Source organism: Acanthaster planci, linkage group LG01, assembly GCF_054643075.1.
Source record: "Acanthaster planci isolate LZ-2023a linkage group LG01, COTS_SCS, whole genome shotgun sequence".
NCBI lineage: Eukaryota > Metazoa > Echinodermata > Asteroidea > Valvatida > Acanthasteridae > Acanthaster > Acanthaster planci.
The window spans coordinates 36,100,622-36,121,800 of record NC_141777.1 but is presented as its reverse complement, the minus strand read 5'-3'; the positions used below and the strand labels follow the sequence as shown (position 1 = coordinate 36,121,800).

The 21,179-nt window shown below is 41.8% G+C and overlaps 1 protein-coding gene across 5 annotated transcripts in view; it reads left to right on the top strand.

Annotated features, from left to right (window-relative positions):
• The window catches only part of LOC110981432 (uncharacterized), a 53,148-nt gene extending 32,217 nt beyond the window's left edge, over positions 1-20,931 (top strand). For 3 of the 5 annotated variants that reach the window (XM_087130083.1, XM_022239014.2, XM_087129980.1), the window contains 21 exons: positions 537-602; positions 2,559-2,744; positions 4,563-4,658; positions 5,271-5,430; positions 6,429-6,593; positions 7,453-7,718; positions 8,624-8,763; positions 8,968-9,023; positions 9,531-9,742; positions 10,505-10,665; positions 11,137-11,313; positions 12,198-12,363; positions 12,712-12,804; positions 13,198-13,260; positions 14,166-14,312; positions 15,043-15,240; positions 15,586-15,839; positions 16,718-16,889; positions 17,783-17,842; positions 18,179-18,412; positions 19,151-20,931. In XM_087130083.1, coding sequence (XP_086986209.1) covers positions 537-602; positions 2,559-2,744; positions 4,563-4,658; positions 5,271-5,430; positions 6,429-6,593; positions 7,453-7,718; positions 8,624-8,763; positions 8,968-9,023; positions 9,531-9,742; positions 10,505-10,665; positions 11,137-11,313; positions 12,198-12,363; positions 12,712-12,804; positions 13,198-13,260; positions 14,166-14,312; positions 15,043-15,240; positions 15,586-15,839; positions 16,718-16,889; positions 17,783-17,842; positions 18,179-18,412; positions 19,151-19,381 — 3,303 coding nt within the window. In that variant the 3' untranslated portion in view covers positions 19,382-20,931. The remainder of the gene's footprint in view (positions 1-536; positions 603-2,558; positions 2,745-4,562; positions 4,659-5,270; positions 5,431-6,428; positions 6,594-7,452; positions 7,719-8,623; positions 8,764-8,967; positions 9,024-9,530; positions 9,743-10,504; positions 10,666-11,136; positions 11,314-12,197; positions 12,364-12,711; positions 12,805-13,197; positions 13,261-14,165; positions 14,313-15,042; positions 15,241-15,585; positions 15,840-16,717; positions 16,890-17,782; positions 17,843-18,178; positions 18,413-19,150) is intronic. The other 2 variants (XR_015423385.1, XM_087130142.1) reach the window with 2 other exon arrangements.
• The last annotated feature ends 248 nt before the right edge of the window (positions 20,932-21,179 follow it).

Here is a 21,179-nt window from a genome sequence, read left to right as displayed (position 1 = left end):
CTCAAGACTGAGAAAAACTGGGTCAAAAAGTCAACCGAATGAAACTCAGTGATCCTTGTTCTCAAAAACAACTCTCAAAAAGTTGGAGTGTAAATTTAGCTTTCCATTTCATACATAGGCCTTGAGGAATCTTGTTTTCAGTACTGCCAATACAGAGTACTGCTAAAGCAGGGTTTCACTGAGAGGTTGCTGTGGAGAAACTGTTATCCATGTTTTTGGTAGATAAAACAAAACATGGATTTATTTACGGATTTCAATGAGGTTTTTGAGTCTCAAAGTATGGGACCTGCATTCTGCTGCCTCAAAAAGCACCATCTTAATCAAGGAAAACTGATACTTGAAATACTTTGGATCTTTTATCACAAAAACAAACATTGGGATAATTCAAGTTTCCTCATGATTCCAGTGAAATTCGACCTCTCTGTGTCAACCTCGTGTCACAAATTGCAGCCAGGCCTGTCCTGTCCTATCTCGTGTCAAAGTTTCATGGAATGCCTCCAGTTTATCGACCTATTCTGTTATTTCCATCCATGCAGACAATTCATGAAAAGCATCTTTTGCACTTGCTGGGTGATAGCAACAACACTCTCATGGCGTACCAGGTCAGTGTAAATAGAGATTACTCTTTTAATTGAATTGATTTCCCTCAATTTTTTTTCGTTTAAGTTTCTTAACAGCAGGATTTTATTTAATCAGAAACTCTGCAAAAATTAAAATTTTACCAGCATTTCAGAATCTAGCCAATTTACTCCCTTTTTAGGCCCTGAATTCCTACCATACTCTACACTCGTAAGATGTTAAACATTCCAGTTTCAACATTTGGGCCAACATTATATTTTTGAAAGCTATTTCCATGTACCTTCCACAGGTGTTCAAATTGCACATGTGGTTTCCAATGAATTCCTTGCAGTACATGGAAGTAGACTTCTAGCAGTTTTGTGTTTTGGGCATTATTTCCATGCATAGAACAGACCTATACGTTAAACATAATTAGCATGATGACTGAAGCTAATCAATATTGGGCAGTAATACTCAGATGTATCCTTACTTTCCATCAGATTTTATTGAATGGGTTCAATTTTAACTCACCTGAGGAAAAACTCCAAGCATTGGCCAATGCACTTGTCAACATGGATTTTAGAAGTGCAAGTTTTGTGGCCGTTATTTTACCATTTTGGTATCCTTTATTAGCAGAGGAAGTTTTACTTTGTTTACAGTGGACAATAAATCGGTGCTAGCAGTAGTATGAACGACATAACTTGAGTGTGTTCCACCCAGCGCAGCAGTAAGGACAGTGGGAAGTGGCTGATATTTTCGTTATGCATATCTGCTTTGTTAAAATGTCCTAGTACGAATAAGAATATCGATAAGATATTGAATAAATTAGCCTACATAATTGTAAAACCAGTAAAGGCTGAGCCACACCATAAAGACGTGTCACACACGGAGAACTAACTGTGTTATTTTAGGAATGAGCTCTGTCCGTGGATGGTGCAATCAAACTTGACCGGGACTTGCTAGATGATCAGCACTTTAAGTTTCTCTGGCCAGCTTAAGTTTCACTGGCCACAAGCCTTTGCTGCACTGATGAAGCCTTGCGCGTCTTTTTCAGTACAAGTCCTCTTGACCATCCAGTGGCTTTAGAGTATTGAAATTGGCTTAAAACAGTAAGCAGAAGGGGTCCTCACTCTGACAGCCTTGCCAGTGGGTTACAATTGGAGAAAACTCTATCCTGAAGCTTGTCTTCGAGATATGAGATGCCTGACTGCAGGGTGTGAGGGTTGAACCCCATCAGTGTCACTGGTTGAATGTTTTTGCCCTGAATGCTGAGAGCTGCCTGTTGATTCCTGATGCTTGCTGTGTAACTCTGGGAATAGTTGATGTTCTCACTATTTGCAGTAATAATGGAGTCAACAGGTCTGCAGACCAAGAAGTCTTCTCGATTCGATGTCTTTGACTGCTTGACCGAGATGGTTCCTTGCATCTGCTGATCTTCACTTTAAGCACAAATCTTCCCGTGTCATTCTTTCATAGCTCCTTCATTTTTCTCAGCCATGCTGATGTGCAAATTATTGACTTCATCCACGATCATCCTTGGTATCTACAGATCTGCGGGCTTGTAGATTACTTGTGTGTATATGTTTGAATCTATTTTGCAGCAGAAAACCTCACCTGCCCCAGTCTTGTATATCAGCCTAATCCTGTCTTCTATCCAGTTTGCAGCTACCTGCAGTGGCAACCACGGAGCTGCGATGGCCTCTCTGCAGAAATTTTCCATATCATGTTGCTAAAACAGGCTCATTCATCTGCTATCTAGCTTTAAAGATTCCAGAGCAGGTGGCAAAGTCTGCAGATCTGAAAGAATCCTGAGACAGAATATCCATCCCAAATCATATTTGCAAAGCTGCCTTTTTGAAAATTTCCCATGAGATCTTAGAGCAATCTGATTTTATCCTCTGCACTCGTGGATGTGTGAGAACCTCAGTGCAGAGTATCTGACTGGTGTCATTTTTGGCAAAGCTGTCTACTTCCTTTCTTGATCCTCTTGGCCTTGTCAGATCCTGGAGCAGATTGGGGACCGTGCCCTCTGCCTTCGCATTTGCAGGAACCTCCTGGACGCCCAGGGGGACAGGATCAGCCTGGCCAGTACCGTGTTCCTGGTCCAGCTCATGATGGATCACTTTCTGGACTTGATGGCCATGGAGCAGGTGGAGGAGCTGCAGTCACTCAGCCTGGGTGCCAAGGTTAGTCCTGCAAGGGTCCATTTCTAGGCACTCTTCATACCACTTCCACCCAAGCATCAGATATTCATTTGGCCTCCGTGCTCACATACCCCTTGGTAGTTATGAAACAAGAAGCATTACATACCCCTTAATGCTATTGGTGCAGTTTGCACGGCATCCATGTGAAGACACTGCACTTGTGTACACATTCATCTGAAAAGATGAAAGTTCACACATCATGCCATAGGTGCGTGAAGCATTGCATGAGTGTTGCGTGCGGAGAACGCACAGCAGAAGAAAAATCAAAAGACGGGAACCAGGACACTAAAAATACGAGCAAAGAACAATAAAGGAACTAATTTTTTTTAATAACATTTAATTGTAAACTTAAATTAGCAAAGCAGTAAATTAAAACAAAGTAAATTTAGTGGTTTGCTGCAAACCACTTCTCTTAAACTTCTCATGCAAGAACACCGTGAATTTGAACAGTCGAAAGCATAAAAGGAAATTATTTACCATAGCACAGCCAAGCACAATTAATTACATTGAACATTAGCAAGCCCGCAAAAAAACATATTAATACGCAAAGAGGCAAATTATATTCGGCCGAGTATAATTACCTTAAGGAGCCAACACAAGAGAGAAAGAAAATTAGGCCCCACCCAGTCAGTGCCATTGCTAAAAGAGCGCGGTCGTTGGGTCAAGCACCTCCACACTCTGCGCCAGAACAGCCCAGTTGAGACCGGTAGGTCAGTGTCGATCCCCGAGATTTGGCTTCCACATGGAGCCACGACACTCCAGGGTCCACGGTCCCTGAGCGGTGTCAGCCTCGGCCACGGTCCAACGGTAAAGAGGAGAAGACGACAAGGAGGTGCTGACCCAATGCCGGCTATTTCGGAACGCACCTGCTAAAAGCATATAGGCACTGACTGAGAGTGAAATCAATGACTACAGAGTCTCTTATAGGTTTTTTGGAACATGCGTAAATTCCACACGTACCTTTTCGGGGAGACACAAAAGGATTTGGATCAACTTGGATCGTAACAATGAGCAAGACATCAGCTCAGTGGGATATCACTGCTCCGTACGAGGCAGCATCCATTCACAGCCACTACGCCTATACACCCAGTGCTGAAGCACAAACCCTAGATGGGCTTGCACATACTCTCATAAGAATAGATTGCTGTGCTCAAGCATGGCACCGTCTCCGATTTGTGCATGATGTCTGTGATGTCTGCCCTCGTGAGTTCCCTTGGCACCTTTAGCGAGTGCTGAAGTTTTCTACAAAAATAACATGATTTTTTTGTGGCTAACTTAGCCGGTTTCTGTAGTGTTCTTTATAAAACAAATACATTTTGGGGGCCCACTTTGCCTGAATGGGAAAAATAAACTTAGTAACATCCTTTTTTGCCTGATAAAATATGTACAAAGAAAAAATACACATACAGGTAAGTAGAAGCACCTGGGTTATGGACCAAAAATATAAATATCTGTTGAGCATCACCGTAGCTCACCTGTTAGCTGTATACTATTGCTAAACCTGATTTACTACGGCGACGAAGCAATGTTCAGGAATAAGAAAAGATGGGCCACCAGTGAAGCTAACGTCCAAGTGGGAGCTACTGCGTGGAGTCAGTGGTTTCCATAAAGAAATGATGCGCTTGGCTACTCACATTCCGTAAGTACAACTGCCGCTGCTAATGAAAGAAATTCTGAGTTACTACACACTCCAAGGTTGGCACAGAAAAGTATCGTTAAGGATTCTTGTGCAAGGAATTTAGTCTGTAAGAATGATTTCATGGTTGTGTACGCATACAATGATTACTGTTTTTATTTCAGGCATTACTGTGCTTACCTGAGCCAGAGAGACACGACTGTGAGCATTTGGTGTCTAAACCGATGCTAATGTTGGAACAGCTGCTTATGAACACAAAGGTGCGGACAAACCTGTGTTGATGTTTAAATAGATGTTTACGAACACTGATCGTGAGAGTAACTATCAGTGCCATAAGTACAGAGTGGGGATCCGAGATACACAGTTATGTGAAAGTGGGCCCAGCCTTGTCAGTATCAACCCCGCTGTGAATGCAATAAGTTGCAACATTGGGCACTTCTGTGGGGACCTGCGGTACTGAGCAGTTGACGGAAGTAGGATCCGTGCCTGCTCTGTGCAAAGCAAGTTAGTCCCATTGAACATGGTTGCTGTTGGATCCTTTGGTGGCTGGCACTGGCAGGCTGAGACTTGCAGGCTGTTTAACCTTTAGAGGATAGTGGATCTTTGGGATATTGTTACACTGAGCAGATTCTTTACCAATATTGTCGCATACTGCATTGCCTAGCAGTAATTTAGCCTAAAATACTGAGGAGGGCGGTCAATAGATTCCTCTTTTCACTCCATCCATTAGACAGTTGTTAAACCCTTTCGTTTATCAAATTCAAAAATGATGAGATACCTTTCAACTAACTCATCTGAATTTTAGTGACATTTTGATAACTTCTCTTGTTTTATAGCTATACGCCCTTTGTATTTTGTGTTCCCCACGACAGATTGAGCACGCCTCCACTGTCCTAACCTGCCTGAGACGTGAGCTTCAGTCCACCCACTTCCCTGCCAGTGAGTTGACCCAAGCCTCCTGCGACGCCTTGGTCACCAGATATGCCAAGAATGCTATCCAGCTGATAGTGGCTGTCCACACTCCGCAGTCGGGTCAGTATGCAGTCTGAATCCTTCAAGTTCTCCCTTTGGAGTTGAGATCCTTGATGCCAATTTTTTTTTTCCCCTGAAAAAAGATTTAATTAAGTAGACAGCATGTTTTTCCTATTAACCGAGATATTGCTTGCATTTCTGAATGTTTAATAATATCTAGCAATTTAATGCAATTTTTATTTATAGTTTTTAATGTTTTTTGCACTTTTAGGAGCAATATCTGCAAAGATGGCTGATATAGAAAAGAAACTTTTCTTATCATTTTTGAATCTCTGTTTTTATTTCATGTTTAATGAAAGCAAAAAGTACCTCTTTTGCTGTAGCAGCCAGATACGAAAATGCTGCATGAAGTTAGGGAACTATTTATCAAACTTTGCTTTAAAGGCAATGAATACTGCAATGTATACTAACATGAATTGCAAATACTATGTTTCAGTTGGTGTGATGAACTGGTTTATTTTTCCGGAGTAGCCATCTCTTAATATGTAGCTTTGGCTTACATTTGATTTGGGGGAAATGCTCATAAATTGCTACATGAAAAAGTCTGTGATGTGAATTTTACCTGGGCACATATTTGGTGCAGCTCTCTGCTTCTCTTAAATGGAAAGCTATGTGGCATCTCTTTCTGGTCACCTTCATCGGGCAGTGCAACCCTCAAGGTTTTGATACTTTTTCTGAAAAATGAGGGCTTTTTCTGTAAAATGAGGCTGCCGTTGATGAGGTAGACAGTGTTTATTTTGGAGGCTTCTGTGGAAACTGTGAACCAAACTTGCTTCATTGAAAATATTTCTGAAAAAGCTTTGCTCTCTGACCTGGCATCTTGAATAAAAAAAATCCAAATAGAAAAGGCACCAAAATGCTCCTCAGTTGGCAAAAAAAATTGAGATCAGGTTAAATAGGACACAAAGGAGCATGTACACAAATTATATTTAAAAAAATTCTCTGCTTGGGTCTTGGTTGCTAGTAGACAACCTGTTGTCTCACCATGTGTGATGCAGATTTTGAGTCCACCCTACGGAGCGTGTCGGCTCTGAGCATGACCTCGCCCTCAGGGCAGAGGAGAAGCCGAAGTCGTCTGAGCGTGTCTTCGATAGTGACCACTCTGAGCCCACCGTCGTTTTCATCGTCGGCTTCGCAGGCGATCCCCGTAGCTAGGGACAGGGGTAGGTGCTCGAGTCACAACTGCAGAAACTTGGGGGGTGTTGCATTTTTACTTATGAAATATTGGAGTTTGTTCCGGTTTATGTTGTTGCCATTGTATGTGTTTGCTGCTGATGTTGATGTCAGTGATGTAGCCGTTGATGACGTAGTTATTTCTTTTTTCTAATGCCGTTGCTGCTCTTCCTTAGCCGCTGATGCTGCAGCTTTTGCTCAGTTTTTTTCACTGCTGTTGCTGGCTTTACTAATTATTATCACTGATGCCATTTTTTTCTTTTGTTGCTCTCTTGTCACTACAATTTTGTAAACGATTGCTGTTGTTTTGTTTTTGTGCCCCTGTGCTACTGCTTATCTAGTTCATCCCTAGTTTTCTACTGCCTGTATTGCTTATACTGAAAGGTGCAGTTTTGTCAACTAATAACCTGCAAAACAAAATGCAACAGTAACTTCAGGCATCCTTGCCAGAAATGTTATTACTGTTAAGTAGCTTTTTTTTAAGTTGTAAGAATACTATTGTGATGTGTCATTACATGTGGATAAAGGAGCCCTCTTTTACCACATCATTTAAGTCATGAAATTGATATCATCCAATTGGACCTCCTCACAGTGAATTCAATGAAAACTTATGTATTGCGGCTAACGTTGGTTTGCTCTTCACACGAATGTGAGTACGGAAGAAATTTGACTTCAAAAAAGAATTTTTTTCTTTGCGTCAGTTGAAATGTGTTGCACTTTTTCATGTTCTCAGCAGGATCGTTTGTCTTGTGACTACTCTTCAGACTGGGGGACAGCAGGCTCTATATTGAAAGACTTTGACCAGATTACAGTGTGACTTATATGCTGATATTTGTGCTTTCTTATCAGCACCAAGCCCTACACCTTCAATACGCAGTGTGTCAAAAGGCTTGTCCCCGCGTGGTCAGTCTTCGCAGGTCGCCACAACCCCTCAGAAAATATCCGTCTCGGCCCATGTGTCGGGGAGCAGCGTAGAGTCTCATACTGTTTCCTCAGTGGCTCGGCCAATAAAGGAAGCTACGGGTCTGCCTGATGCACCACCCAAGAGAGAGGACTGGGTACCAGACTTGAAGGAGACACATTGTATGGTGTGCAAAGAGGAACGTTTTAGTATGGTGAGTTGTCTGGTCTCCTATAGCAGGAAATACAACTTATTGTGAATGTACCAAAAGGCATACTGTTAGAGGCACTTTTTGACATTCTGTTAAAAACACCTTTTACTGTTTTGGAGCCAAACCTTTGCTAAATGCAGTTAAAGGCAGAACATGACAAATACATGTAGGAGCTTTGAATTATTTCCATTCCACAAAAATTTTAAAAATACAAGTAGCAGTTGGGTCATTCTATAAATTCAGGGTCCAAAAGTGTGACATTTTTGTGTCCCTGTGACACCTGACCTGTGTAATTTGAAATACCGGTATCACTGAAATTGATTTCAAACTATTTCTATTTGTTTGACAGGGAATTTGCATTCATCACTCTTGGAAATTACAGAATGCATTCTGAACTTATCAAGTCATATGTCAGATGTGACAGGGATGCGAAAAAAATTGGACCCCTAATATGTAGAATGACCCAGTTTCAAGCAAAATAATGTATAATGCCAGTACTATGTTACAAATTTTTGGTGAAGATCTTCAAAATAATGGATTAAAGCTTTGAATACACGTACCATGTTAATAAATAGTAGGGGAGAAGTGATGTTCATTAGAGGTTCAGAGTAAAACTGTGACCTCATGAATGGAACACTTCATCATGACCTCCAGGGATATTCTTTGGGACACATATCCTGTGTAACGTTGTGGTAACTCGTCTCAATAGACCATATTCATTACAATCAAGACTGCACGTTCAATTTCAATATGCAGAGATTACGCGTTCTCTTGGACTAAAAAAACAAGGGAATGGTGGAGATTACTTTGGTGAGTTACACTGTCTGTATGTTTCCCATCTTTGCATTCATAAGAGGCTGCCTTAGGTGCTAAAACTTAGATTTTTTTTGTTCTTTTTGGGCTTATAGTTCAACAGGCGTCATCACTGCAGACGCTGCGGCCGTGTCGTGTGCTGGCGTTGCTCCCAACTCAAGGCTGTGGTGGAAGGCTACGGCGATGCACCAGTGCGAGTATGTGATCAGTGCTACCAGACCTTCATTATGCCCAGGTACCTTTCAGCTAACCCTGCAGTCTCTTCCCGATCAGTATGGACAATTTTCTTTCCGGTAAAAGCTAAGAAAAGTGTGAACCGTATTGCCTACAAGTATCAGAGACCAGCTTTCTACAGCTTCCATAATTTTTACTTTGTGGCAAGCATGAAGGATGTCAGTCGGCTTGAATTCTTGGTTTCCTCTGTTCAATTTTCTGACAGGCCACAGAACAGCAACATGTCCTCTTTGGAACAGCGACTAAAGGCTAAGCAACCAGGTAAGTGATACAAATACCTGTACATGTTATTCTTTTAATCTTAAAGCATCGTGTTCATCATAAACATCTTGTTCTTTCTTATGCCCTGAGTCATGTTCATTCAAATGTTATTTTTCTTCAATGAGTTTTGTTCACTTTTCACCAGCTGTGTTTTACATTTGACATTTTGGCCAAGTCCTCACAGTGTGAGTGCCAGATTAGACTTGCTGGATGATGATCACATTAGTATTAAAGATCAAACACAAGGCGGGCTTCAATTTTATCTCTTCCCAGAGGTTATGTAGAATTACATATAAACTGTCCAATATTTTGTTAGATTGAAGAAGAACATCATTCAGAGCTTCGTACAGAACCTTTATACGAGGCAAAAGGAACCTCTTGAGCTATGTCACCAAGAGCTTTATACACAAAGTTGATCATTTGTATTTGCCTATCATGTCCATTATTTCACACAAAGCTAAAAGTTTGAAATAACCTTTGTAAAACAAATTGTGCCACATTCTCCAGACAGTAGACATTCGCCTGCCGGCAGGCTTTCCCCTGGCAAGCGCACACCCTCGCCGAGCTCGTGGCAGCATCGCATGCCCGTCGCTGGCTCCAGCTTTACCAGCGTCCAGTCGGGAGGGGCGGACACTCTACTCATGGCAGGCATGGAGTGGCAGCTGACCCTGGACGATGTGTACAACACGCTGATCAGGGAGGACTTCTACTACGAGCAGGTCAATGTCGTCAGGTTTACCAGCACTGGAGATGTCTAGAACACCACTCCACATCAGCTGATCTCTCCAGAACACTTTCTTTCATTTCACCAATCATCGCTCTGCCTCAGTCATCCAGCTTCCTGTATGCTTACTCTTACCAGTTGTTTCACCCTGACTTGTCTAGCCTCTGTCCAGCTGATTTTTTTACCAGATTCACCAGTCATCACCTTACCTGGTCTAACATCTGTCCAGTATACATTTGCAAGCTTGATCTATCACCCTGACTCGTCTATCCTTAGTCCAGCACATTCCTATCAAATTCACCAGTCTTTACCTCACCTCACACAGCCTTACTGCAGCATACTCTAACCAGCTTGATCCATTGCTTAATCTCATTAAGCCCCTGTCTGACAGACTCTTACCAGCTTGACCAACCATCAGTTTACTTTGTGTAGCGTCTTTCTATGGTCCCAGCATGATCCATAGCCTTAACTCCTCCCACCTGTATTTCTTACCAGTGTGGTCTCTCACCTTACCTCATCTTGCCTTTTTCAAGTGTACCCTAAAGCAGTTTCCGCTGTCACTTTACCGTCTCTGTTCACGTTGCAACGGGCTACATCAGTCATCAACTAACCTCATCTAGCCTCTTCCCGTTGACCTGTTCCAGTTCTCCCCATCACCCTCGCCTCATCTAACCATCCTCAATCCTAGTCACTCTCCTTGCTCATTCCAGTAATTTTTGTTCAGTTTCCTACTTATTCCGGTTTCCCACCTTGATAGGCTCCAAGTACATCGGTGTGCCTGTCCATTCTGGACCTTCATAGTGACCACAGCACCTGCGGCACGCTGATCCTACAAATATGCCGAGACCTGTCGGAGTATTTAAGACCAATCCGACCAGGCGTGCCCAACCCAGAAGTAGACTACAACCTCATCATAAGGTGATGAATCGAGACCACAAACCTGGTGTTGTGACAGTAATGAATTTTACCTGTATCTTTTATTTCCTGGTTGTTAAACTAAAGATTGGTTACACTTGGATACGTTGATAAATTAACTTAGTCTCAACAAATCTGGAGAAGTGATGACAATTTTAATAATTTAAATAAGGAACATTTTTGTGATTTTTCTGGCCCTCTTAAGAAAATTAGTTATAAAGAAATGCTTATCTATACATATTGACAGTTTTGTAAACAGGAGAATAACAATTTCAATTTAAAAATATTTTGCCTGTCTATCAGATTTGCGACTTGTTTAAAGGAATCCTTTGTCGACATCAAATAAGACTTAGAGTATTATGTCAGTTTGGAAAAGAATTAACCTTTCGTCAGACTAATTTAAACCCAATTGAATGTATCACACAGTCTACTTTTCCCCATCTTTCCAAATACTATTACTTTTTCATTTGATAGTATGATGAAGACTCTCCTGTTTAATGCCAAGCTGCATTTCATCAAAGATGGCGACAGCAGTAGCATTGAGCTATGTGACAGCTACAGGAGCTTTGTGGATCTGCTGAGTTTGTTTGTCAGGAGTAACTGTGCTGACATACCCAGCATACAACAGCTGGCTAATGCTGACTCAGCAAGGTGAGTAAGGGGTACTTGAGTAACGAGTGCTTACTCTGCTTTGAGAGACTACATTATGATAAGGGACAAGCATAAGATCTTTCCTTCCAGGTTGAATCTGTAAGGAGTTAGAAAGCAGTCAGACTTGGCATTCATCAGTTCTGTATTGTTGACACTGCAAGGTGAGTAATGAGTACTTGATTAATGAGCATGTTATGTTGATTGACACCATTGTGAGTGGGACAACTGTTTGAGCTCTGCAAGGTGAGTAATGAGTACTTGATTAATGAGTGTATGTTGTGTTGAGTGACACCATCATGAGTGGGACAACTGTTTGAGCTCTGCAAGGTGAGTAATGAGTACTTGATTAATGAGTGTATGTTATGTTGAGTGACACCATTGTGAATGGGACAACTGTTTGAGCTTTTGAATCAACTGAGTCTGTTAAGAGTAAGAAGGCTTACATACTAAGCATTTATCAGCTTTGTATTGCTAACTCTGCAGATTGAGTCACAAGCACTTACTCTATTATGAGTATCGAGAAACACAGGAAGATATGGGGAAGTTTAACCAAGTCTCAATTGATCACTAGTCAATCCCAAGTCATTCAGTTATATGTCAAGTCACGTTTATTTACATAAACAAGTAAAGAATTCCTTTCATTCCTTTGCCATTGTTCATCCCGTGTGAACTATCTCTTGACCAAACCTTACATTTGACTTCTGATTAACTTCCCTGTGGTGGATTAAAGTGGAAGGAACAGTTACAGGAGGTCTGTTGATTTATTGAGTTTGCTTGTGACTTGGATCTGCATTTACAAAGATTTCTGTAAGCTCACCTCCTCTTCCCCCCTGACTGTCTTCTTTGAAACCACTATGAGAAAGTCTGTCATTGTCATGTTTCAGGAAAGTGAGGGATCGTCTGGTCCTTGCAGAGCGGCTGCAGCTGGCGGCGGAGGTATCCACAAAATGCGGCCTGGATGCATCGGCTGTCTGGTCAGCGTGGGGAATTAGCTGTCTGAGGGCTGGCGACTACCAAGGAGCAAGGGAGAAGTTTGCCAGGATACTCAAGGTAGCTAGACTTAGCACATACTAATTTGCTTAGCAGGGAAAAGGTTACTTGCCAGAAAGTTAGGGAAATGTATTTTGCTAATGACTGGTACGTAGTTGTATGATTTTGGCTGTGGATATCACTTATTGAGAAATCTTGAGTTATGTGTTGAGTGGACAGTTGCTTTATTTCAGAGCAAGCCTGGTTTGTGAGTTGAGTTCTGTCACCCCTTCTCAGATCTAACCATCTCTTCCAAATTTTGTGTGGTATCCCTTAAGGATGATGCTTACGGTTCTTTCCATTTGTTTATGTCTGAGGCCATGGAAACACGTTTGTCAACAGTTTTCTCCCCCACGTTGTCTTTTGTAGCCACCAAGTGACAAGAACGTGATGAGTGTGACCTCCAAACTTCTAACCGACATTATACAGTATCTGGAGACATCAGCATCCCAAGCTGACACGGTGTGAAACATCAACAGTTCTCGTTCTTTTTCCTTTCTTCTTTTTTTGTGATCAACTAATTTATTCAATTAGGAGTTTTGTTTGTGTTTATTATGTTTTGTTTATTCTGCCAGTGCTGGTACAGTGATACTTTCAATTTTATTGAGTTAATTATTTTGGTGAAAACTTGTCGTTCTGACTTCCTCATGTCCAATCACCTACATGTCTCATGGTGTTCCTCTTTAGTCGTTTTCATGATCGACTAAGTGATTAAGTTAGGATTTTCTGTAAATTCTGTAACTGCTCTCCACAGATGTCAGTACTGTAATAAGTGCTCATCGTTGCTCGACCATAACCCTTGAAATTCAAGTTCATTGAGTTGCGTATTCCCCGAAAAATTGGTCATTCTGACAGGCTCAAGCAATCCTGAGTGCCTCGGTGACCTCCATCAGAGACTTCATAGCAGAACCAACAAGTGTAAGCATTTTTACTGCGCCTTTAAACGTGTCCAGACACTTACAATTATGATGTAGACATTCTTTTGGTGAGAGCACATCCTATGCCCTATTATTATGCACTCCAGCTGGGACATTGTTTGGTTTCACCATGAAGCGTAGAGATTGGTTACATTGTAAGTGTCCTGGGAGTCCACAAAATACCGCCCTTAACAGTTTGTGCACGAAGTCTCAGTGGTTAGGTTGAAACCTGTATTCTAGCACTTCAGAAGAATTCAAATTTTTGTTCGATTAGTTACTTTTCTGTCATTTTCTGGCAGTGGGGTTTTCTTTCTGCAATCAGAGATACCTGATTTAACCAATTTTTTTCACGGTCACGGTCAGTATTTCATAGTGTTTTTCAATAGTTTTCATAAGTATTGCTATCAATTACTTTCCCCAATGGTTAGTAAGCTGTAATAACAAAATGTCTTTGTTCAACTCTAATGTGTGGAGTAGCTTTGGGGTAACATTGAAACAAGGCTGCTTCAGATTCCTTGTGTTTTCTTGTGAAAGACTTATTACTACTTTTGAAGACTTGTGATGTCTTGTGAAGTCTTAGAAAGACTTGTGACTACTTGTGAAAGACTTGTGACTACTTATTCCATTGGACAAGACTTGTGAATACTTGTGAAGACATGACATCTTATGAAGACTTCTGACTTCTTGTAAAGACATAATTACTTATGAAGATTTCTGATTACTATGAAATACTTGGGATGCATTTAACTGCTACACTGCTGTATTGCAAGGGAGTTTAAATAGTCCAAAGTAAAAGTACCAAACATTTTGAAAAGAAGTCTACACAGGAATAAAGTATTTCCATTCACAGCCTGGTATTAAAGAGGAAAAGGCTTAAATTTTTGGATGTAATTTCTGCCTACATAGGCCTCATTCACTGGCAACCCCTTGGACAATCCAGCTCTCCAAGAATGCCACTTTTACATAACCACCTACTGCCCGCACATCTCCATGGTGCAGTTCTACCATCAACACAACAGGTTGTCGTTGGCCGTCTCGTACATCCTACACCAGGTAGAGACAGAGCCCCGTCTGGGACAAGTAGCTGTCAGTAGACTAACCCGGCCGTGCCACTTAAAGTAGACATGACTGCTACGGTGCCACACTTTAATGTCAGATGCACTCTGGAATTGAAACATGTGCTTTCTATGGCACAAGCAAATCTGTGGTTGAAAGATCGCTGGGTACATGTACAAACGTTCATTTCTCTACTGAGGGCACTGTTTTCTGCCAAGGAGGCCACAGCTGAGAACATGCTTACCTCAGAGACAAAATCGGCTTTAACTAGCGATCCCAAAATGGGTCTGCATGTCCATTGCTTCCTTAACATCTCCTAAGTCTGATCAAGTTATTACCCAAGCTAAAGACTGTAGCCTGCTTCTATTCAGCGATCTTCAGTTTGATTGGACAATAACCGTCCATGTGACTTGCTTGTTATTGTTTCTAGTCGCATTTCACTCCAGATATGTGGTCTATTCAAATGAGGAATAATTCCAACGAAGAGCTTGCAAAATTGTTTTCAAAGAGGGTCTGAATATCGAGAACATTCATATCAGCCAGACACAATTGCCAACAACTTGGAAAAGGATTCATTAAAATATTTATCTCATTAAACGATTTTCACCCATGAACCTGGACAAAGTTTGAGGCCCTGCCCCCTCATTACCCCCTGCTCTTTGAAACACAATGTTCTCCACATGAGCGTGTAATAACGTCCAAAAACTGAAACTGTCGATTTCCACAGCACTGTTCCAGCGAAGTCTTCCTGGAGGGTCTGCTGGTACCCTGCATGAAGCAGGGCAAGTTACGTGACCTGCAGACCGAGATGCTGCACCAGGATCCCACCTTGGCCGCCTGGAACAACTACCTCACGGTGATGTGTCGATACCTCAACGCCCACAGTTTGGCTCATGTTCTCTACAATGTACAGCTCTTCATGAAGGTAAACGTTTTCGTGCGTAAACAGTGGACTAGGCCAATGAGAATCTCTGATAGAGACGGTATTTCCATGGTGTATCCTGGAAAAAATCACTTGTAGCTTTTTTGTTGGATTGGCCGTGTTTGCTGATGACAGTAAGAAATGATGTCTAGTTGGCGAAAGTGTTTCAAAGTATTTTACCTGTTACCATGCGGACAGTGGGACAATTCAAATGTAGATCCTTTGACGCGTACACCCACATAATGCTTTTAATAATAATAATTTCTAAGAATTTGGTCGAAAATGAGAGGCTGGAAACACCGTTCTTCTCTCTTATCCTTTCTTCATATTCATCCCTTGTTCCCTCAGGATTTTGTCCGCGCATCCATGACCTGCATCAAGTTCTACCAGTCTGGTGCCAAGACCTACTCGGACCTCTTTGACCGCCTCCACTACCTGACTAAAGCCAAGGAGCATATGAAGGCTGTGCTGGACGAGAAGCAGTGGGACAGTGTTCCGAGGCCACCCATGACCAGCTCCATAGCCAAAGGCAGCACTCCGTCTTGGGCACCAGCTAGCGATGCAAACATTAGGCTGATGATGACACCCTCTCAACTTACAAAGTAAGGAGCCGTATTATTAAACGCCCGAGGACTGTTCACCCACAATGATTTTCAGTGAAAGTCTCATGGAAGACATGATCAGGCATTGTGCTGTCAATTTGCCATATGTTTTTTTATACACACAACTTACACAAACAGGGTTCCCACATTGTATAAAAGAAGAATTCCCTGATATTTCCATGAGTGTTCCTTTAGGAGTTTCCAAAATTCCCCAGTCTAATTGTTTCAACCAATTTCCTGTTTTCCATGTTGCAGTGGAGCCTGAGAGGCATCACATTTTCTCTTTTTGACCTTATCAAATTCCCAGACTTTTCCTCGATTTGAAGCATTTTCTCAAATTTTCACTTTTTCCCCAACTGGAGAAGGAAAAAAATTTCTGGGTTTTACCTGATTTTCAGGAATGGCTAGATGCATATGTTTTCAACTTGGCCACATTATACACACTGTTGTAGCAAATATCACTCTGTGACTTGGTCGTGGAGTGTTAGAATGGATCCAATATGAACAGTGAAAAAGTATCCAAAAATGTTTGTAAAAAGACTGGCATATTTACATTTTTTAAAATGATTTTTTAATCAATAATGAAAGGATTCAGGCTTGAAAATTGTGAAAAGTCTCAGTTTAAAGTAATTGATGGGGTATGGGGGATTTCTAGAAAAAAAATCAGTGATTGTAAGTTGTTTGGACAAGGGGCTGTGAGTCCTCTTGGATTGTCATCTGTGTTTTCATGGAGAAAATTCTAACCTGGGGCTCTACAATATTCAAATGCAAAGATCGTTTGCCCAAACTATGTTTGAGTGTTAACTTCGTATTACAGTCCCTTGCAAGTTGTGTTGTCGATGCTTGGTCACTAAACCACTCATCTTTCTCTGTCGCAGTCACATGAACACCATCAGCCAGCAGATAGAGGTCACCAAGCTCCTGCATAGGATGGCATCATCAGGGAAGTCTTCCCTCCTAGGTTCCAGCCAGGGGGCGGAGCCCGGCCGTGGGGAGCAGCTACCCACACTGTTTGGCAATAGCAAGGTCAAGGCCGAGGTGGCCTACAGGGTGAGTGCCCAGCTAGTATTTTGAACCTAAAAAGTGACCCGTGGAGCGGGCTTTTTGAGTTGTGACCCATCAGTGAATCAGGGTTCAGATGTGTCGCATTTCTAGAGTGGCTTATCCTGATGAGTATGATGATCAAGGGTAAGATTTCTCACCTTTCTAGCTGATTTCAGCTTTTTTTCCTCAATGGCTGTGTACAAAAGTATAGGAGATTTTCACAGTTCAGCTTCTTCATGCCATTTTCAGCTGTTTTCAGCCGTTTTTGTCATTGGTCAATCTCATGAAGCTTGGTTTCTGGCCACAAAACGATTTTTGCAGGTGGCAGTGGAATCAGTACTATGCTGCACAGCATGTGAAAGTAATCCACTCCGAGCACAACAAAAGAGGGCGTGTTTATTGGGTACTCACTGTGTAAGCGTGCAGTTAAAATGGGATCAATGGCGCATTTGATGCGGAGCATGTTGTGCACACCTAACAGATTTATCCCATAATGTATGGTCTTTATGTACATGCAGAACACGTGCAAGAAAACTTAACCACCATCTGTCTTTCTTTTGCCGCTTGGGGATGTACATTCAACTTGGGGTGGATAAGCACAGAGAACCTTGCTTTATAGCAACAAAAACAGGTTACCAGCAGCTGACTTTTGCTGTGCAATCTGTTTTCCTAAGCAGAATATAAAAAATGGTCTCAAAGCTTGTTGCACTTAACTAGAAACAAAATTGAACTTGCCAAAAATGACACTGGTCGTGTAGGTACCACAAGGAATTGGCATTATTTGAAATTTCAAGATGGCTTTTTTGTGCAATAGCTGTAGGTGTTTAAACTTGCCTGTAAACTTTTGAAAGGAAGGTCCTTGCCTTGTTCAATAGATTCATGTTATGGATTGATTTTAGGTTCTTCTGGCTGGTCCATCGGTGAATGATGGCTTCCTGATGGCATTCCAGATCATTCAGGTGAGAGAATAGATCTGCTTGTATTCAACTGCAAACTAAACAGAGAAGCTGCGCCTAGAAATGATTAATTATTAACAATTAGAGTAGTTATTGATTCATAGATGGAACGGGCATTGCAGTGTTGTTCTGGGGAATCTGTCGTATAAAATGAAGAGAGTTATTTTGACGTTATTGTTATTACCAGTTGGCAAAATGTTCTGAACAGCCAATGCAATACATGCTGTGATTTATGATATCAGGTCCGGAAATCTGGAATTGCAGAATAGTTAATAAGTTTGCTTCTAATTGTTTGTTTTCTGTTCTGTTTTTACTTTCTGCGTTCAAATTTGTTTCCAGGACTTCCGTCTTCCCGACACGCTGATATACAGCCACATTGGTCGGCGGCTAGCTGCGCAGCACAAGTACAAAGACATCCATCAGCTGCTGGTCTGTGTGCGGAATACCGGGCTGTCCAACGACCAGTGCTGCGATGAGATACTGGACGCCTGTGTCAGAGTGTTAGCCAGTGATAGCAGCCAGACAAAGGAGGTGGAGGGCCTGATAAAACTCATCAAGAGTGACACCAACAAGGTATATCCAGTCAATTGAACTGATCCTTTTTTGGGGGGGGGAACAGGAAGAGGATAAAATCTGGAAAGGTTGCAGTAACGCCATGGAAGTACGTTTGGAGGATTTGTGGTTCTAAGAAGAACTAGTTATTTCAAATAGTGTGCTGTGTTTTGTCATCGGGAGACAGCCAGAGTCATGCTGGTGTGAGGGACCTAAGTAGTAGAGGTCAGGATTCAGAACTGGAAGGATTAGTTCATTGGACCATCTTTGAAGTGATGCCTATGCTTCTTTATACTACTGCAAGCACTAACCCTCCCAGGATGTTTTGGCTAGAAACCCTGCCAGGGCTTAACCAAGGCTACTAAAATTATGCAAGTCCCAGGCTGACAGCCTCCTCATTGTCAACCTTTGACACTATTCAATGAGACGAGCTCCCTCTCTCTCTCAGAATAGGCGATTCATGCTACTTCTGTTGACTTGATTCTGTTCACTTCTGTCAGGAGTTTGTATGCACGTATCTAAATGTTCGTCCTGAAAGAAAATTGTCAAATTTTGATGACCGCTTGCTGTTGAAATGCTGAAGTTGCATCTGCGTTAGATGTCTTAACGAACTCTTTACATTGTTTGGGGGATTTGTTTTGTTTGGTTTTTTTTTAGTTGATTTTTTTCCACACCTGCCCTGTCTCTTGGTCATTGTTTTCCCAAGTGATTGAAATGTGAGAGATTCTTCATGGAAGGCATTCCTGTGTTTGTGCTCAGATCAATGCCCTGATGCTGTGCGGCAAGCTCAAGTCGGCCTACCTCATTGCCGTCAAGGCAGAGCGGGTGGAGGACGTCCAGCGGATCCTGAGTGCCGCCCAGCGAGCAGGGCCCAGCCAGGCACAGATGAAAACCATCTGTGAGAGCTGGCTGGCATCCCAGGCCGAGAAGAGGCAGAGAGAGATGAAGACCAAAGAGCTGCTGATGAGGAGCAAGCAGGAGCGGAGTTAAACTGTGGCAGTGGATGAGGTTGCCATGGCAGTACACAAGGTTACTGTGGCAGTGGATGAGGTTGCCATGGCAGTACACAAGGTTACTGTGGCAGTGGATGAGGTTGCCATGGCAGTACACAAGGTTACTGTGGCAGTGGATGAGGTTGCCATGGCAGTACACAAGGTTACTGTGACAGTGGATTGGGTAATACCATGACAGATGTTAACATGCCAGTACATGAGTTTACCCATAGCAGTGATCGAAGTGTGTTATCATGACATTAGATGTTTCTTTGACCTGAAAGGACTGAGAATATTTCTATTCCCCCTATTGCCGGTCCATCGCAAGTTTTTTCCCCAGGTAATGCTGGTACCCATTTATACTCCTGGGTGGAGAGAGGCAAGTGGCTTGCCAAGGGCCACAACATACTGCCAGCAGCTGGATTCGAACCTCCAACCCTATGATTGGAAGCCACATACCCCCCCAGCTGTCAAGATAAGTGTTCACAATAGTAAGCCAACACTGCCAACAGAAGGCTTTACTCTGCATTATATTCATTTTAATGGACAAATTCATGCATTAAAGTGTGTAATAAGATTTTTTTATATGGTGACTAAATGCCAGTAATCTTAACATAGGCAGTTGTAATAACTAATCTGTCACCAATTGTTGATTATATAATGCGTAATACATGTAGCTTGTTAATTTCAGAAGTACATAGTTTCAAGAAGTGTATATTTGTTTTGATTTTAGCCAGTGCAATGGATTACATCAAACAAAAATTGTAGTCAATTGTACCAGTAAGAGGAACGACCAATAACTCAGACACTGCCAGATATTGCTGCAGCTGCTTCTAAGCCATTTCTAACTTTCTTACTATCAGGTCAAGCCTCTGAACCACAGAAAATTCAGTGTACAATGTCGAATCTTTTTTTTTGTTTTTCGTTTTTAGCAATTCCCCAAACAGAGTTCTCAAGTAGATCTTATACCAGAACAACTGCCTTTCATAAGCAATGGAGTTTTTTTTTCTCTCATGGGATGAAGATGTGGTTGTTGGTACCTACTTTTAAAATACTTTGAAGGCCCAAGCACAGACAGTCAAGGTGACACATCAGCCTTTTAAAAGCCCCTGCTGCTTTATTTGGGTCACAGGGTGGCCGGGGGGGGGTAGGGGAATGGAAATCTAAATCAGAATCAAAGCCTAGTTTTTTGTTTGAAAAGTGTGGCCCCCAAATATCAGTTTAATACGGGGAAATACTTCCAAAACTTTTATCTGTGCTCTGAAGATTCAGCACACATATTAAGGCAGGGGACAAAATTACTTGGAAAGGTGTCGGGTTCATTCCATTACAAGTGTAAGTTTTTTCAGCAATAACTGATCCTATTCAAATACTTCATTTTTTTTAACAGGACAAAATTTAAAATTGTGCATTAAGGAATTGTGCAACAATGAATCCTCACAGATTGAAAATGTGGTGAATGCTACATCTCACATGCGAATGTTATGCCAATAAAATCAGGCAAAAAGTTGGCCTCTTTCCGAGGAAATCAACAAATGCCACACTGAATTTCTTAGTGGAAATGCTGAGTTCATGTATTAGGTCGTACCTTTGCACAACTTTAAATTCTTGGAGGGAGTAAGCCGTGATAGAACGAGCTGGGAGTAAAACTGTTTGTTCAAATATAATGACTGAGTTGCGTTTGGCATTGAGGGAAACACATTCAAGGGACGCAAGAAAAACATGTCTTAATTAAAAGTTTAACAGAAATTGAAAGCATTTAGTTCACATGAAGTATTTCAAAATAACAGTAAATT